At 35.8% G+C, this 19,980-nt stretch overlaps 1 protein-coding gene across 7 annotated transcripts in view; it reads right to left on the reverse strand.

The window, feature by feature from the left end:
* LOC150110258 (thymocyte selection-associated high mobility group box protein TOX-like) overlaps positions 1-19,980 on the reverse strand; it is a 279,484-nt gene that overhangs the window by 149,576 nt on the left and 109,928 nt on the right. For 6 of the 7 annotated variants that reach the window (XM_090398662.1, XM_090398654.1, XM_090398680.1 and 3 more), the window contains exon 2: positions 8,121-8,210. In XM_090398662.1, coding sequence (XP_090254788.1) covers positions 8,121-8,210 — 90 coding nt within the window. Of the gene's footprint in view, positions 1-8,120; positions 8,211-15,534; positions 15,721-19,980 lie in introns of those variants that run through there. The other variant, XM_090398689.1, reaches the window with a different exon arrangement.

A 19,980-nucleotide genomic window follows, 5' to 3' on the forward strand; every position in this document is an offset into this window, starting at 1 on the left:
ACTGATCTTTCACTTTAAAATGCTTTTCTTAAATCTTACAAAAAAAATGACCTATTTCATTTTCATTATTATATCCTACACTAAAAAAAAAACGTTGCCCCCTTGATAAAATGTGTTTCCCCAATTACACGAAATGCTAGATTGCAATCCATTTATAGCCAGAGTTGTAAACAAGTCCAATAACAAACCCTTGAAGATGACAATCAACTCTGTCTGCAGGGACACTTACGAGCTAATGATAGATGTCCTCTTGTAGCCTTCTCATCACATGAATCTACATTAAAATAGCATTTTAATAATAATAAGCGGTGTGAAATGTGTGTGTTCGAATACAACAACAACAACCTCCAACTATTGTCCTCTAGTCAATGACAGGTCATTACAACGCAAAAAAGAAGGTTAACGTCCCACATTTCATTCTACGATCTGGAACACTTCAATGCGATTAAGCGAGAAAAATAGAAATCTAAATCTAGAATTATCCGGTTTTTAAACTGTGTTCACCTCTTTAAAGAAAGAATGGGAATAATCATTTGTTTATGTTTTTTTAAGTTGAATGCGCATCGAACTGTGAAATATGTCTTGATATAACTGTAAACAGATTTCAAGAAAATCCCAGAGAATACAAGTCAAGGTCAAAGTATTCGGGATTGTTCGTTATACATCGATAAACTTCGAAAATGATGGCGAAAAATTGGAGTTGAGTCAAATTTTAAATCATCGCCAATGGTAAAAGCTTGCTAATGATGGCTTAACAATATGCAGCCTATTATTCATAAGTATTTTAGAATGGTTAATGTCTTTACGTGTTCGAGCAAGGTGCAGTTACAATGCCTTTCAGCTATTATGGCCATTAACTGCAGTTCTGTCACCGCAAAATGGCACGAGCTCACGCACGCTGAAAGAAACCCCTTTCCATCATCCCCCCTTCTTCTGTTAATTGAATAAAGCTGCTAAAAGCATACTACACCATACTGCATTTTCGTGGGAATAACGTATTAACTACGAGAACTTATTGTTTTCATTGGTGAATGGGATACTTGAATGACAGCACGTGCGACGTTTGTTGTAATTTACAAGAATTGGTTTGAAAGATGGTTCGCTAAGCCTTTTATTTTTAACATTCTTTTTTTTTTTTTTATCGATAACTAGTCGAATTTTAAAATATTCTTGTTTGTGACGCCGAATGGAAGTAAATAATCTATCAAATCTGATTTAGTGGATTCAGTAGAGAATAAAAATGTCGCACACGGCTTGCTATTTATCATGATGCTCTTACCTAAAATCTAATAAGAGATATCTGAGAATTTTTAAAATTTTTTGTTGGGTAGATAAATGCCGTAAGTTCAATGGTGAGCCAAGACAGTCACTAAACTCGATGAGGATGGATTTGGGGCATACTGAACTAAAAGTTTAGTTAATCTATCCAACTTTGTTTATTTGTTGCATTTTTAAATCCCTTAGACGATAACACGTGATCAAAATATGGCTTAAGTACACTTTATGACCTAATCACCTATCATTAACTAAATCCCAATCCTAGTAGAAGCTTCTTAGGATCTTTTGAAGACCCTGTTTTGCTAACTGTTCCTCTCCCATTCTGGTTGTTATGAGTACTAATCATAACAACCAGATTACTAATTCTGTCATCTATTTCCATATTTAATTTACCATCTTCACTAAACATCGTGCCTAAATAGCTGAAATGATTTCCTTATTCTATAGGTTCTCCTATGGGATGCAGTTGATATTTTCAATGCCTATTTTCACTGCCTTTGTCTTTTTATTGCCGATTTCCACATTAAATTTATTTATTCAATTTAGTCGGGGAATCCTACAGACTTGTATTGGATTTATTCAGGAGTACAACATCATCTGCATAAAGTAAAGAGCTGAGATTAACATCTCCAATTTTGATATCAGGTTTAATACCGCTTTCCTTCATAATGTCATCCATATAGATGATGAATAAGAGTGCAGATAGGGAGTGTACACTATTGTCTTACAGCTACTTTACATCAAACCCTCTTCCTATACCCTCTTCAATTCGAACTGCTGACTTACATCTTAAGTATAAAGCTATTACGTTTCTCTGCACTGATTTATAATTCAGTTAATTTTAATTTGTTTTCTGATTCTGGATGTAGAGGGAACTTAGCGAAATGCACACTCAACAAGTTAATAACTTTGTTCAGCATAAGATATTTGCGAGCGACTCTTCCAATAGTGTACACTCCCTATCAGCATCGGATGCAATAAGTTAATGCATCCGATGCTGCAATACATGACTTAAAACAACAACAACTCCTTTTTAGTTATTTATTTTTTTGTTTAACAGTTAAGACTTATTCTATTAGTACAGAATTTTTCTTTTTCATGTTGAAGATCATGCACTGAATGTAATCTTTAACTGATAAGATTGCTGAAGATGGAAACTCGCAACCAACTACATCTGGTCATTCACACAGTCGAGTGTATTCACTTAATATTTACGAGTAATTTTATGGTGAATAGGAATGATTTTATCCAAACACGATATGGGCTGTAAGCCCATAATACAGTAGTGTAAAGGATGTGTTGAAAGATGAGCAGAAAGAAATTTAATCATCCCTTAATGTATTAGGATGAATGGCCTGCCACAACAGGATAAATTTATTTAATGCAAGCTTGATATGAACTTTAATTCTACCTCTTCAGTGTATGTTGGTTAGTGTGTTCTCTGGCTAGTTTGCTTTGACGGAAACTCTGATCCCTCCGTATGAGAATGACTAACTTATATCCAGTTAAAAAGCCATTGTAAAGGTTTATCGCACCATAGACGGGATTCCAACCAAGATATTTCCAAGTCTATCATCGTCACGCCTTCGCTATAGAAATGCATAGTCGTGATGTTGTTTTAATCCTGAACCAACTTGAACTAGTTATGTTTTATTCTGGACATTAGTTTCTAAATACACGCTAAAGGAAATGCAGTTTTAAACAAAAGAAAAAAGGCGTGTTCTTTTATTGAAAAAATATTTGGAATTACAAAAAGTTAAAAAACATTTTCCCCTTTAGGTACAAAACCTATCATTAGGCTACACGTTTCTCCAGACTGAAGATTAATAGTAGGCTCGTTCTGGTATTATGACCAGAAAGTGGTATTTTGTAGCTTCTCTACCTTCAAATTTCAAACAATTTCGAAGTATTCAAAAAAAAATAATAATATATAATAAATAAATAATACATTGTAGTCGAGTCGCACAAAGTGAATGGAAAAAATTCATCTTACCATCTATTATTTCCTGCTTGCATCACATCAGGTTTGTCATTTCCTGTTGAGGAAGCCACGCCTCAACCTGCAGCCTATGTTGCTGGCATTTGAATAATCTGCTTCGCACATTAGACGTATATATCTCACCCCTCTAATCTCTTTGTACAACTAAATTCTTCTTTCGTAGAGGCTCGTGATTTAAGTTTCCAATGATGACCAAATATGGCTAAAATCATCCAAACACAACCTGATTGAGTTGGCATATTCACCTGTATTCAGTTTTAGGCTTAGGATGTATTAATCGTAAAACAAAGTAGACACAGTTCTTCTCCATTAAGACGTGTTCAAAATTGTAGGGAGTAATTAATAGACCTTAGTACAAGGGCTCTCTCACTATATTCTAGTAATGTTCTCAGATTGATAGTAAGAAAAAAAAGATCAATTCATCAGATTTTTTTTTTTTTTTTTTTTTTTTTACGGAAAACATGTTAAATCTGCATAATACAAGTCCCGGATTCTACAATAGCGTCGATTTAATTTGCAATTTATTCCAGCGTATTGTACTGGCAATACGATACCAGTACTCAATATCGACCATTACTCTTTTTTAAGGCAAGATCGAATTATATGAGCAAAATTTCTAATCAGTCGAAATCGCATTTAATCTTCAGATAATTGGACGAATCCGAGACTTAATATTATTACGTGTGCCAACTTTGAGCATCAAGATAGAGTGAATACGCATTTCCGAAAAATAAAAATACAGACGTCGATAATTAATTAATCCGAGTTCAGTTAGGCTTAAATAATGGAGATTGGGAAAGTGATTTGAGTTAGAAAAGATTGGGTTCATTTTCGATTAGACAGATGTTGTTCGATAACGGTAATGGCTTCCTCAGAAAACCCACCCTTGTCAAAGTAAACATGATGAAAGTAAAATTGCATTTAACGCGTTCGTAGCTTCTACGAAAGGCAACGGGCCATAAACTAACCGTCGACGGTTATTGATGAACCTATTTCGGCAGGGTTTGACCTTTTCTTTCCGAAAATGTTCCCGCTACAGATTATATCGGGGGTAATCTTCGCTGGCTAAGTGACCACAAGCAATCTTTGCTGTCAGCAATACATACGTTCGTTTTGTAGCTTTCACACATCTTTTTTTCCCTCCTTTTTTTTTCCCCTTCCAACTTGTCTCGTGTTGCAAACTCATGCGCGCGCGTAGATGGCGCAGATGAAACTGATTATTTTTCTGCCACTTTCAAATGTTGGGCTGCCTTCTACGCAACAATGAGTACGTAGCTAATGATGGACATCACGTGGTTTCTCTCTCACGTATTTTGTCACGTGTGTTGCGCGAAGATCAATAGGACAATATCACTCATTACGCTCTGAATGACGTGTAATGATAGAAGACAGCATTTGCTTTTGTTACACTCGACAGGAAAATTGCTGTTAATCAGTGACAAGCTTTCACAAGTGCGGCTGTGGAGAAATGTTTATAAACGTCATGACTGATGACAACGAAGTCTTTGCCGAGGATTAATGTTCGCCAGGAGAGAAGAGACAGAAAGTTGTTTAATAGATGAAACTCAATAAAGAACGGGGGGTAGGGGGGGGGAGAGAAACTGCAATCAAACGCTTACTAATGGATGCGTTTCCAAGGCCTCGCTGCATTTCGCCATGTATTATTCATGTCTGCCAACAGAATCGACCGGGGGGAAAATGGTGCGTTTCGTGTGCAAAAGGAAAAGGCTCCTCTCGTGTCATATCAATATGGAGACGATGTTAACAACAGAACCCCACAATACAGTAAATTAAAGACAAGACAGAATAAGGAATCTATGAAATGAAGACTCTTTTGTGAAAAGGCTGCTCACTCTCTCCCAAGTAAAATCTTATAATGAATGTTTGTTACTTCCCGTAAGAGGTCGCCTGCAGTGGCCGCATAATTTGTTTCTGTCCATTGCACAGGGATTATAATCCAATTTTGACTGTTGTAATGGAAAACATACTCTCCCAACACAGTAATAACCATTTTTCCCATACAGCTTTTAACGATTACTACTTGAATATTATGTTGCTGGGGGTACCTTAGAGACCAGTGAAGTGTACCTTCTGCCAAATACAAGATGGAAATCATAAAATAAAAATAAAAAAAAGCAAGAAAATTTTTAGCGATGTAGTTTCGTATTTTTTTTTTTTATTTTATGGAGGGTATTTATTCCATTATGAACATTAAATAGAATTATGTGATTCATCTTAAAGTATTGCCTATGACGTCAGTTTCGTGCCATCAGTGAAACGGTACTTGATGTTGTAGGTTTATAAATTATTACAGATGTCGTGCATGTACCATTTGTACAGTCAACCGAAATTGTCTGTCGGTGGATTTTTTTTTTTTTTTAAGTTAGAATAGGATATGAAGTACATGCGGATTTATTATTATTTTTTCCTTTAGGTAGTTATTTTCTGAAGTTTACGATCATGATGGATTTTTTATGCTAGAATAGATCGTAATAACAGAAGGAAGATCTAATTTTTTTCCCCTTCTATTAAAGAGGGGGGGGCGGGCGGAAGTTACATTTAAAACATTGTTGCCATGCAACAAATCTAAAAGTTACTTTCAATTATAGTTGATTGTTGCGTCATCCAATAATGGAAGAGTACAGTAGGTTGGATTGGAATGGATTACATGGTTTACTTGGCGTTGTCTCTGGTAAAGGATAAAAACACTCTCCACCTCCGTTTGAGACAGTTAATTCACACTGACTTAAAAATTCCTTTTAAAGATTATTCATATCCTAGATTAGCAGATACAGTAGCGCACTCAGGATTTAATCTTTGGGGGATGGGGGGGGGAATAGTTGATTAGACGATTTGAGAATACACACTACGCATCGCATACGACCTATGACTGAGCATCTGCAGTGATCGCTAATTCATAAGTAGGATAGAAATAGAACACACGACGACACAGCATAAATAAATAAAAATAAAGAATTTTAATTTAGGAAAAGACTGTTGGAAAATTTCCTAGTTTTTTTTTTTTCCTTTTTTCTTTGGGGAGCCCCCCCCTCTGGGTGCGCCACTGAGCAGATACATTACATTCTATTAGTAAGCCTTAGAGGCAAAAAAAAAAAAAGCAATAAATAAATAATTCCATATTCTCCACAGTTTCACTTCATCAATCCATTGGCATTGTTGCATTGTTCTCCCATACATAGTAGCACTGATAAAGCAACCTCTTCAAATTTCACTATTTTTGCATAATCGCAGCAAATTTATATATAGAGAAGCCTGCAAAGACATACCATGTTTTCACGTCTTTTTTTTTTTTAGCTGCTAAAATAATTCTTAGTTATTTATTCATTTTGAATTTAGCATGCAACAAAATTCAAAATCCAAGAAGTTACAGTCGCACAAGATATTTAACCATCTGTAAAAATAAAAAAAAAAATAAAAATAAATAAATTATTTATTTATTTATTTAAGGTCGCATGCAATTCAAAACGAAGTCCATAATTTCCTCTTAGATACAGAGTTTTGTGTGGTATCATTTTTCATTTTCAGTTTTTCTACCCTGCAGATATAACCGGTTATTTGCTATTCAAACTAATATAGTATCTCTTCCCGGTCATTTATCTCTGTGGAGACCTCATTCTAGTTTTGATAGCAACACTATTATTAACGCACTTATTTCCTTAGTCTGAAAAATTGTGTCCAGTAGTCTGGTAATGCCCGATCACTTACCAAAGCATATTGAAGGCCTTCAAAGTGGGAGAGAAAAAGAGGGGAGGAGTAAAATTTATTGATTTTGTTATTATTTCTTTACACACACACGCACGCACTCACACCAATGATAGGTCATTGAGCCTAACACGTCAGTAAAGAATGTGTGTGGTGTGTGTGTGTGTGTGTGTGTTAGTACCATATTTCCATGGAGTACCACGATTCACTGGGAGAGTGGTACTCCATGGAAATATGGTACTATACAGTATTTTTTACAGTAAAAATACAGTATTTTTTCTGCTAACTTTTTATGTGACTCTTACTCACTACAGGTTTATGTAAACGTACACGAGGGCAGCTGAAAAGTTCTGATGAATTCCCAAAACAAAAACGATGACTGGTTTGTGCAACAAGGGAAAGACTTTTTTCTGAAGATTGCAAATGATGCAGCAGAATTATAACAAGTGTATAACACTTCGTGGAGAAGATGTAGAATAATGTATGCGTTACATGGTTCTACCTCAATTCCTTTATGGTGAACACAGCTTTTCAGTACATTCGTACGGTGGGTGGATCCTTCCCCCCCCCTCATGATTTTTGTTCTCAAGTTGGTTTGCCTGTTTTTTTTTTTTTTTTTTTATAATTAGAAACAAAATAGAGCAAATGAATTGTATCGCAGATAGCGTCAAAAAAAAAAAAAATAAATAAAATAAAATAAAATAAATAAATACAAATTTCACTTTGTTCAATGTTCGGCAAACACAAATAGCAAAGCCAAATTTTCGGACGTTTTGTTCTTTCACGGTTCAAGCATTCGAGAAAGACTTCGGTGGTATCTTGCCAAGATCGCTTCTTCCCCCCAACACCGCTTTGGTAGTAGAGAAAGGAGCGCATCTGTGCGTGACAACATCCTAATGAATTTAGTGTCGTTGGTGATCGTGAGATGGCGCTGTCTAATTGTATAGCGCACTAGAGTTTCTCTTTTCTTTCCAACTCCAGATGTGATTAAATTGAAACCCATTTAATATCTGTAGGATGACTACTACAATAATTACATCTCATCGACTGGCTACTAGCTTCGTTTTGGTCATCAGATAGTCACGAAAACTGTTTTAAATTTAACACGCTTTCTACTTACTTGGTCTACAGGCATATAACCCGCGTTGTTCCCGCTGTTTTCCTGGCCGGGTTCAGGGATAGATAGAGAAAGGTCAAAGTTATCCACTGTCTAAAGGGAGAAAGAAAGAAAAAAAAAAGGTAATAATTAATGACAATGAGGCCCACATTATTATATAAGATTAGATAGAAGCATACAAATGAAACTAATTAACTCGTTGCGATATTGTATGTTGAAAATAAATACCAGTTAACGTTGATGAAATTATTTCCTTGTTCTTTTCTAAACTTCCAGTTGGAGTCTCCACCGATAACGAAGTCTCTTCGTTGAACCTATCCGGAAGCGGAAATGCGTCATGGGATTTTAATTCATACTGTTTGATTAAATAATTGGAAATAAGTCTCCGAGCTATTTATCTCTACTTGCCACTCGTCAAGAAGAGCAAAGAAAAATGTTGCTAAATATGCGCGCGCCCACACACAATTGAATTAATGATGAACTGAAGTCGTGTCATCCTCAGGATTTCTGGGGCTTGGAATCGAACCTTTGGTAAAATATGCTTCGGCTGTTATTATAGTGCCCCCCCCCCATTATCTTCTTTTAAAACCGCAAAAGTATGTAAGAAGTTCGGGACATCTTTTAGACAGCATGAGCCATCCCTCCTTCAGTTTTTAAAAATCCACAGTTAAAAGGTTTAAGACTATTTACGGGAAATTAGATTCTAAACAGGCTTCATCTGAGACCGACTGTCAGCCTCAGTTGAAAACGATCTAGAAATACTCTCTCTCTCTCTCTCTCTCACGTATATTTTTCCTTTAACCATGATTCCCGTTTGAAGACATTAAAAAATTTTATAGGTCCTGTTGCTCCTAGTTACGTATTACTAAAAAAAAAAAAAAAAAATGTTGGGAATTCTTTAAGATTCAAATAGGAAACGCTACTTCTTCTGTAAAAAAAAAAAAAAAAAATAATAATAATAAAATAGGAAAGGCAATCCAACGCCTTTTACGTGACTCCCACCCATGAAAGGTTGTAATACATTATGGTTTTTTATTTTATTTTTTATATGTTTTGCCCAGAATTCCATTTCTATATTTTATCTGAACGTTTGGTCCATGCTTTACATTAAGGCTGATTAGAGAAGATAAAGTAGTTAATAGGAAGGACATAAAGCAAAATAAATCGGTATATTTTTCGGTAGGCTGCATTAGCAATACGTCATCTGAACTCTATCATATTATATTATGCATTATGTGCTCATATTAACAAGTCTAGTTCATACTGCAAGTTGGTTAATAACGATATCTAAAATATTAAGAACCTATTCTATGAACCAACATCATTCTTGATGATTCACTTGATGTCATCCTTATAATAGTCCTTATAAGGACTGGCTTAAAGGGGCGAAGCAAGAATGCTTTTCATCTTCCCCGTTATCTGTAGAGGACGGTGTAAGGATAAGGTGTTATTGAGCTATTAAGGCTCTGATCATGGCAGGAGGGTAACAGCAATAGCCGAGCCCCAGTTAGAACTTCATTGGCTACAGCATTGCCATCCATTACCCTCCAAGGGTATTGGATTGAATGAATCAATCACCGACTATGTAAGTAAAGGTGAAATCTCAAAAATACGGACGATCTCTAGGCCACTCCATAGTGGGCGAAAGACCGTCCTAATCTCAGCGTTGGTTCCACTCAGTGACGGGCTCCCCGACCACTGAGCAGAACCGCTCATATTCCGAGGAAAATAATTCACCGGCAAGTACCCCTCAGCGGGCCGTGCCGGAGAACACTTTCCCGGAGACTCAAAGTGCTCCCTTAAGGCAAAAACCTTAAGAGAGCGAACTCAAAAACTCGTCGCCCAAGGGGGTAACAGCAACAGCCGAACCTCAGTTAAACTTCATTGGTACAACATTGCATTGTTGCCATCCGTTACCCCCAAGGGCATTAATGAATCAATCACCGACTATGTAAGTAAAGGTGAAATCTCAAAAATACGGACGATCTCTAGGCCTCTCCATAGTGGGCGAAAGACCGTCCTAATCTCAGCGTTGGTTCCACTCAGTGACGGGCTCCCCGACCACTGAGAAGAACCGCTCATATTCCGAGGAAAATAATTCACCGGCAAGTACCCCTCAGCGGGCCGTGCCGGAGAACACTTTCCCCGGAGACTCAAAGTGCTCCCTTAGGGCAAAACCTAAGAGAGCGAACTCATTAACCCAGGATAACAGCAACAGCCGAACCTCAGTTAAACTTCATTGGTTCAGCATTGCCATCCGTTACCCTATATGGGCATCTCATATAAAATCAAGGACCGCATCTCACGGTCGATTGATTGTTATCAATTCACTTGATGTCATATATTTGTACATTTTTTATATAAAAGAATTATTTAAATTTTCTAATGGTATACTTGTTTCATTCATGTTTTTTTTTTAATTTAAATCGAACTTTCTTAAATTTATTTCAAATTTTTCAACCTCTTTTTTTTCTCATTTTCAAAATTCTTAAAAAATAATTTAATAAATTTATGTATAAGATGAAATGAAGAAGACTTATGGCGTTAATGTCACGAAGTTAACTAGAAGTGGCATTCTCGTGTGGCCTCTTACGCCACCATCGCAACAATTCAAATTTTTAGGCAGATGTCTGTCTGTTGTTTTAACCTCGGGGCTGTCCGTTGTTTACTTTTCCTATAGTATACAATTGGTGGTTCCGTTTGTGTGGGTTTTTATATAGAAGTGTTTTCTACCTTTGAAGCTATCACGAACCGTACAAGATAAGCCATCCAATCTCTGGCTCTATTGTTCCTGTGCCTTTTATAGGCACGTGTTATTTAGATGATTAAAATTTTTCCTCTGAAGTCTTTCCAAAGGGAATCTTTATGCGCTCGAGCAATTCTGTTAAGAGCATGTTTAACTAAAGCCCGCCCTTGGGTCAGAGGTAAAATAGGATGAGGGAAAAACAAGGGAGGATGTAATCAATAACTGAAGAGGTTAAACACAAGGTCATCTATGACATTTATGGGGCGTTCTGGCCCAAGGCTTAGTCTCGACCTTCTTTTCACCTCTCTAAATTACCAGAATTCCACGTGACTGGAGAAAGAACTTTGTTGGGTTCCCATCCGGCTGTGTGTGTGAACAATATAACTGAAGTAATTTTCCAGAGGAGCAGATTCTCTCGCAACTGTGATAACCTTTGACCTACGCCAGGTAAGTCCGGCAGTCGCGGGTGTCTTGCAACGGGACAGGTTTCTTCGGGTTGAGAAATTAACGCGCATTTTCGGAGGAAACTGAAAGTGGGGAATGTTATTTTAAATGAAGGATGTGAGTTCAGCTGCTCTGTCTCTCTTTCTCTCTCTCTGTTTACTTACGTGCAGGTTAACGCTGTTTGTTAGGATCCAATCAAGGGAGTAGCATTTAGTGCGTTGTGTTGCTTCTGGCCCTTGAGAAGAGGTGGCGTTTGAGGGGGGGGGGAAGAGAGAAAGTGAGTTATCTTAAGAATGTAGACTGGCCCAAATTACCTTACTTAAAGGAGACGAATGATCCTTCAAGCGACACCTTTTCTTCTCTGTTTGGTTTCGATTACGGCAAATAATCGACAGAGTATAGTTCTTGGCATACTCAAGAACCAGCATGTGGATCTTGAGTAAGTCTAAAACTTATTATGTTAATGTCCGGTTAATTGCATAACACCTCTTATTAGGCTAAGTTAATATTACGCATACAACGTTTTTTTTTTTTTTTTTTTTTTTTTTTTTTTTTTTTTTTTACTGAGTCGAATTTTGTATTTTTAACACATTTTGTAATGTTAACTAAATACTTTTTTTTTTCTTTTCAAAATATATTTTTCTTTTTTCTTTTTTTTTTTCAGAAAATGTGTCCCTTTACTAGTTCTTGAAGATGCATCTCATACATTAATAATAATAATAAAAAAATACTATACCCTGCAACGTAATACTGCTCTACATCTATTGTATTCTATATTTCCACGTTAATGTTAAATGCCTGTTGTAACAGCAGCTGCATGCAATCTACAGTTAGCGGCGTTTTCTTAAATCAAGAATACTAAACTAAGTTAAAACATATTTTAAACATTCCGGATTTAATCAGTGATGTTACAAAGACGAGAAGACTTCATCCCGTAGAGAGCAAGTCGCTGTTATCAAGAGCTCGGCCAGCAAGTAAGCTAGTGCAAAATGAAACATTTCTATGGAATATCACAATCGAAAGAGTCGCGAATGGATTTACTTGCACTGTACTTACTCTGTAAAGTATTTCTGTGTGTGTGTGTGTGTGGTGGTAAAAATTCCTTTATTTAAGCTGTAAATTTCTTAATATGTCATTACATAAGCAAATTGCAATGTACATGCATATGGAAGATATTCATACTGTTAACACGTGCATCTCTGGTATCATGGCAACTCTAGGCGCGTAACCTTGTAAGGCCTAACTTGCATATTTTACTTTGTAAAAGTCGCTATACAATCCATCACTAGAATTTGTATAATAGGAACCGTTAACTATTTTGAGAAATGTTGCAACGTCTTGTTGGACAATAAAATCAAATAACAATTAATTGACATGCCTTAAAAATATATTTAGACAACGAAATTTCTTCAGACTTTGGAAATTCGAATTATCGAGAGAGAGAAAAAAATCGGTCAAGTGACAAATAATGTTATTGCACGTTTAGAATATCGTCAAAGAGAAAAAGAATGCAAGTAGCCTTCCAGAAGTTTCCTTTTTTTTTTTTTTTGCGTCCTCTTTATTTAATTATGTAGCCATGTCCCAATAATTCTACATCCTGTCCACAATAAAGAAATTTCGTTGCTTGCCTGACGCGAGTCAAATCGGACGTTTATTCGAAAGAAAGCTCGGAGTGACATAGCACCAACTTCTTGTATTCCATCCTTTTACCGAGAAACTATTAAAGCGTGCTGGCAGTTAACAACAGTCGGAGAAATGGTCTAGCTATCTCTCATAACGATCGCATCGCTTTCAAAGCTACACAAAGGGGTGACCTTATCTGTGACGGAAACGTTAACCGAGCTCTGTCGTGAATCCGTGCACCAGGCCGATAACAAACGAGGACAGGAAATGATAATTCCGAGCTCCGCCCTGGACTGGGAGAAAGGGACTTGGATAATAAGAGGCTGGCGAGTGCTTCCCTTCTCCACCGCATCACAAACAGCCATCCGCCATACATGACCTGGTCCGTTTACTGTGCGAGAATCGACACCTTTTGTTTGTGCATGCGCAGCACGTGCACTGCATAACAGAAAACCACGCGAATACCTGCACGTGGGGGTCCTACTTGCGGCCATAAAATAGAGTAAGTGCTGTTATTTGCACCTAAGCTATTGACGGTAACCTTATGTATTTACATCGCATGCGTAGAATTTTGAAATGAATTTAAATTAACACGCATGACCTGTTATTATCGTGTACTTCTTCCATGTATGCTATAAATGCAAAAATAAAAATAATAAAACGTGTTATGTTTAATAGCTATTTATGTTTGTGGTGTAATGCATTATCCTTGCGTTAGTTACATAGGCCTAATGGGAAACAAAGAGAAAATATATATATAGTCAGATAAATGCGTGGTACTAACTGATATAATTACTGCTTTGAATTCATATGCTTGTTGCCATGGTAAAAAACTACAAGCGAAATAGACATTTTATTGGTAAAAGTTATTTAATTTTCATCAGAGCGTGCAACATATTTTTCACTGTTGAAATCGCAAAGGGCTTGTTGCCATGGCAAAAAAAAAAAAAAAAAAAAAAAAAAGAAAGAAAAAAGCGAAATAGACGTTTTTATTTCCATTTATTTTTATTTCCAAAACGTTTTCCATTGTTGAAATAGTAAAGTGCTAAAAAAAAGCAGACGATTAATATGTTGCGTTTTAAACATACGTTTCCTACCTTGCCGGAGAAACATTATTGGATTTTTAAGGATGGCCAAGCTTCTAAGCCTTCACAGGAATACTATAAGTAATAATAAATAACCGTATATAAAAATATCTACGTCTTCAAAAACAGTTTATCAAAGCTACCTAATCACGAAAATAAAGACCAAAAGGATTACCAATAACTGTTAGTAGAATAGAAGCCTACATAAACGTAATGTTGAGGCAGCTAGTTGAAGCATTAAAGGGGTTTCTTGTGACTTGATTTAGAAAACTGAAATCGTAGCAACGCCATGTCAAAAACGGGAAGTATTTGTCAAAGCTAAACATTGAAAATGTAAATACAATACTACGCCATGAAAACAGTTAATTAAGAAAGACATAGATCAAAGCAAAGAAATATTAAAGACGCAAGTTACCGAGAGGTTGGCGAGTTTTAATAATACGGCATAATAAGAATAAGGTAATGAATATTTCTAAATTTAAGAAGGAAAGAGAAAATGATTCAAAAAGTCCCATTCATCATTTGCAGTCAGTGGATTGTAAAAGAGTTCTTAGGAATATTTTTTAAATATTTTTTTTGAACCAGATATTCCAGAGAATTTAAGCACCATTCCATTTCTCTGGCATTACGAGAGTAAAACTGGTTATCCCCAAGAGATGTTTTCAGTTTCCCGTATGTGATTTTAATTACTTCGATGGCAACACCTTGTAGTTTCTTTTTCTCATTTCGTTTTCTTATAAAAATAACAATGATTTCATCTTCTCTTGTGAATAAATCGCTTTTCTTAATATTACTCTTAGAAGTACAAACTAACAAAGTTTAATAACGGCGCAATTATATTATTCATTTTTCTGGAACCGTCCTCATCTTTCTTGGAATTCAAATTAGCGTGAAAGATGATTCTTCGGGTAGGTACGCCTTTGCCTTGATGTTTTCAAAGTTTACTCAAAATTACAACATGCAGTTAATATTAAATTCTAATAATAACGCTGTGTGTAATTAAAACGAAACACAAAAGAGTGAAATTATGATTTATTTACATATTTGCTTTAATTTTTGTTCACTGCACGCGCATGTAGATTTCGTGAAATCTGTTATAAAATAAGAGTGAACTGAAATGTCATTTTTATTGTTTAAACGCCAACTTCTCTTTCATTACTAAAATGTTGATTTCTGTTTCATTGTTGAAACGCCAACTTCTCTTTCATTATCAAAATGTCTATTTCTGTTTCATTGTTGAAATGCCAACTTCTCTTTCATTATTAAATGGTTGATTTCTGTTTCATTATCGAAATGCCAACTTTAATTTATTGTTAAAACATTTTGTGTATGTTCAAATACATTTTATCAATTTTATATCTAAATTAGAGTTAGGAAAGACCAAATAATACATACATTTTTGGCATTGATAATTCACTGTTAACATTAATACGGTGCATCGTTGATAAAACTAGAGGTATTAAAGTAAAAAATGACGTGTGTATGTCACATGTCATGCGATAAATGAAGTAATACTTACATGATCAACACAAAGTGTCCCGACTGCAGCCCATGAACTTTTCCCAGAACCCTTTAGCCACAATTTTCCAACGGAGGGTAACCATAACGAACGAGCACCAACAAACACGCAGATCTCGCTACTCAAACAAAACGCTGAACCAAATCAAGTTGCCGGTCTGCACGCCTATCGCTACCAGCCAGCATCCAACGGAGAACAAGAGCGTCCGTTCTGAAACGGGCCTTGTCCATACTCCCATGTCAAGGTAAAAAACATTGCCTGCAGACATAGCACTTATCTCCCTCCTACTGTGAGTGGTATCGTCCTTTCATAGTGCGGGGGAAGAGAGAATAGCTTGGGGGAGGGAAAGAAATAATCACGTGTAAGACCTGATGTCGGCTGCTAGACAGACCGTTAGAGTAGGGGAGAAAATGGGATTGTGTTCGTGAACGGGGTGATTTTTTTTTTTTTTTTTTTTAATTTGAGAGAAGGCATGCACGTATTTTAGAACGGGTGCAGTTTAATATTCGTTGAAATGACTTCGAATGTTGCAACCGTTAGTCATGCTGAGTACGTGGCCCGAATGAAATAAGCTAATCTAAACACCACGGAATGATTCAGAAGAGATAATGCAATCAAATGATGCATGCCAGTTCTTGGAAAATGTCCATTTCAAAGAAACTTTTATAGACTGAAATGTAATAATGTTTAGCCAATCAAATCAATCCATATGATTCAAGTAATCGTGTAAGACGTATACCCCCACCTCTGCATTGATTATTCGTTGTTTATTTATTAAGGCTTTTTATTTTGTATTTTGAACCACTTTCGCGTTGATAGAGTTCTGTGAAAATAACTAGGAAATGGCAGAAAATTGTGCATGTTTTTTTTTTTTTTCTAATTGTTTTGGCTCTGGTTGGTTCCTAAATAAAATCTCAACAATGTAAAGATACTTTGAAATGCGAGTTTCGTTGGTGAAGTGTCAACTTTACTTCCATTGTTGAAGTGACTTCTGTTTCATTGTTAGAGTGTAATAATTAATTTTTATATATAGTATTTCATAGGACCGTTATGGGGGAAAATTGTGTGTGTGTGTGTGTTTCACGATAGCGTGACAGGAAACCGCCCCCTTTATTTTTGATTGGCATTTGAACTGTCCTTTCAACAAATAAATACAGATTGTTGGTTGGGAACTGGTAACATTTGGAAACGTAGGCAGAAACAACAATCAGGTTTCTCTACAACTAGAAAATAATATTGGATGCTACTGCGGTTATATAGAACACGGCATTGAAAAATACTGTTAATTTTAACCTACCACAGAATATTTAAACGTTTTCAACTCAACGGAAATGTGGACTATATTAAATTTTTGCGCTTAAATAATACATTATCCTCAAACATAAACTCTGATTTTCTTTTTATGATGTCTATAGCAAAAAACGTAGACAATTGTCAGTAGAACTCCTCGTCCGAGCTAGTAGGTATAACATAATCAATCATGTGGTTATAGAATAAATCTGCAACCACAAATCTATATGTGTGTGTATGCGAATGTGTGTCCTTTAACAACAAAATATTTTGTTGTTAAAATCCACCTACGTCGGGATTCAAATCCCCAGCTTGTAGGTTAGAAAGAGGGGGGTGCACTCTACCAACGAGATCGGCAAATCAATGAGTCTTTCAACTTCAGTAACTCTGTATGAAAGCGGGGAATTTTCGGTATTATGGTTGCACTACTTGATAGAATACACGCACACATCGTAGCGCAGTCAGTATAGACGAAGCCCTTTGCAGGAAAGATCTGGGTTCGAATCCGGTCTATGACGCAAGGAACCTTTATCACGGTTTTTCAACTGATAGTGACTTAATCGATCTCATACAAAGGTGAAGGTTTTTCCTCCTGAAAACTTGGGTGTTTCATCTCACGCCAGCAGCCAAACTGGCCAGAAAAACACACGCCATTTACAGTCATAGCAAACAATACAAATAGAATTATCTTATAAGCAGTGTCAGGTTTCTAGAAGCCAAGTTACTTGACAGCGACAGGCTATTGAGCCTAACATGAAAGGCAAGATGATATATATATCTATTGCAGGCTAAGGATGTAGCGTCAGTTTTCTGGGTGAAATATGTAAGTCGTATAAAATATTCAAGTGAACTGCATCGTCAAGTAAGAAACAGACGACAGAGGATTATTTGCATTTTTTTTTTCTTGACAACGTAATTGCACATTAGTTTTCACGCGCGCAAAAAAAAAAAAAAAAATTGAGTTCTTGATATATATTATCACTAAGGCCATTCTCAGTGGTATCTAGTTTTTGTTCCATATTTGAACTGTCCTTTGAACTAATAAATTCAGATTTTTGTTTGGGGACTGGTAGCATCTTATCCCTCCCACTCAGCTGCAGATTTTTAGCATTTCTCCTAAAAGTTGGGTTCTAGACGTGGATTTCGGTGAGATGAATTCACTGTTCTTTGGGAAAAAGTATTGCATTGGCTAGTATTAAATAGCACATGTCGTCCTTTCTTCAAATACCAAATATATAATACAATTTGGTGTTTACTAAAAACAGAATTATATGTGTAGAGAACATAAACGAAAAACAAGTTTACACAATCATTGGATTTTCACAGAAATACCACCATCCAGTAGTGTTTTCAATAACGTAGCATTGTCGATGACATCATGATAAATCTCGTAAAAGTAACGGAAATATCGACAATCGAAAATTGTCTATATTTCCGTTGCTTTGTTTCCGTTAATTGTCAATATGCTTTGTAAACATAAAAGCCAGCTAAGCCTAACGTCTATATGGTGTAAGTACGCTGCATGGAAAATATTTGGGTTATGTCCTTGGTTAAAAGATTACTTGCGGAGAGATTTTTTTCTCTCGTTATTCTCTTTTTATTTCAAAATGACTGGAAATCATAATAATAACCGGGAAATAATTGAAACGTTTTAAGGACAAAATAGGAAAACAAAATTATGTCCACAATACGCATGCTCAAAACAGTTCTAGGTTTCAATTGTTGTAATAATGAATGGCTTCAACTACATAAGAATTCTATTGCGAAAAGTGCCTTTGATAGATAACTGTCTGCAATCATTTCCTTATTTTAATATTATATAAACTATCAGAGGTCAACTATTCTACCGCATATTCTCGTAAGTGTGCAAGGTGCAGGCAGCTAATATTGCAGTATAAAATTGACTTTTTACAAACAAATTAATTCCCTGTTTGTTTTTTAATGCAAATATCGCACTCAAGAAAGGCTGAAAATAATTCAATAGTTTGAATGAACTAAGTTAAATAATTAATTCTCTAAGAAGTAAAATGATGGTTATACCGCGAAATGAGGGGGGAGGGGTCTACAACAGTGTTTCATAAACTTTTTGAAATTGCGGAACCCTACATAAAAATATTTATTTTACGCGGAACCATCGTAAAATTTTTTCAGTTAAAATTATCACAAAGGAATTGTGAGAATGAACTGTTACATGCAGTTTAAAATGTATTAATTAGGAAAACATACAATACATAATACAAATAATAAAATAACATTAACTGTTCTAGAAATAACAGTTTGATTTTTTTAAAAAAGTAATATTTTGCCCAATTACTGAAAGTTTTTATTATAAAAACACCTCCATCAATTCCACCTCCCTCCAAGACTAGTTATTTTATTTTATATTGATCAGGAAAAAAAAAAGAACTTATAAAAGTCTTCTAATCAGAGATGAGAGATTTTGATCTAGTAAAATTTTAATCTACAGGCTTTTTTGCCCGTAGAGAAACCACTCGGCCATCGTACTGTATCTGGAGAATCTGAAAATAAATTATTTGTTGCTAGCAATGCTGTAAATAATATTAGAAATGCTTCCGAGAAATAATAAATGCCATACATGACGTCTTTTAAATCGTTTCACTGAAATGTATTAGAAGGTTGTGTATTTATGAATTTAAGGACTGCAAGATGATGAACGAGTCCTCAGGATGAAAACCAGATGGAAAATTGCGTTGAAAAGTGTTCCAACTGTTTTTCAAATCTATATTGCAAACCGTTCGATTAATGGCTTGCGAAGCCTCCCGATAGATTCATTCCTGCAAAGTTTGAAGTTATGATCATCCCAAATCCTGGCAACGTCAAAGCGATGCATTTCCGACGTAAACCCGTTTCCATGACAACAAGCTGCATATTGAAAAGCAGGCATCTTGAAAATTTGTGTCAACAACAGCAACTGAGTGTGCGAATATCACGGGTTCTGTAATTTCGTTTTTGCTTTTGTTGTTGCGCGTGATTAATTTGGTTAACGTCCTTTATGGCGTGGTCCATTATTTTAATCAAAACATTATCCAGGTCTGAGTTCATCCGATAATAGAATTACAAGACGGGTTCACGGATTATACAAAGCCGGTAACAATGCATTGTAAGATATTGCTTTACAATTTTTGGAATCTGTTT

The sequence above is a fragment of the Typopeltis vanoorti genome, chromosome 1 (assembly GCF_054136105.1).
Source record: "Typopeltis vanoorti isolate ZY-2024b chromosome 1, IOZ_Tvanoo_1.0, whole genome shotgun sequence".
NCBI classification, from domain to species: Eukaryota; Metazoa; Arthropoda; class Arachnida; order Uropygi; family Thelyphonidae; genus Typopeltis; species Typopeltis vanoorti.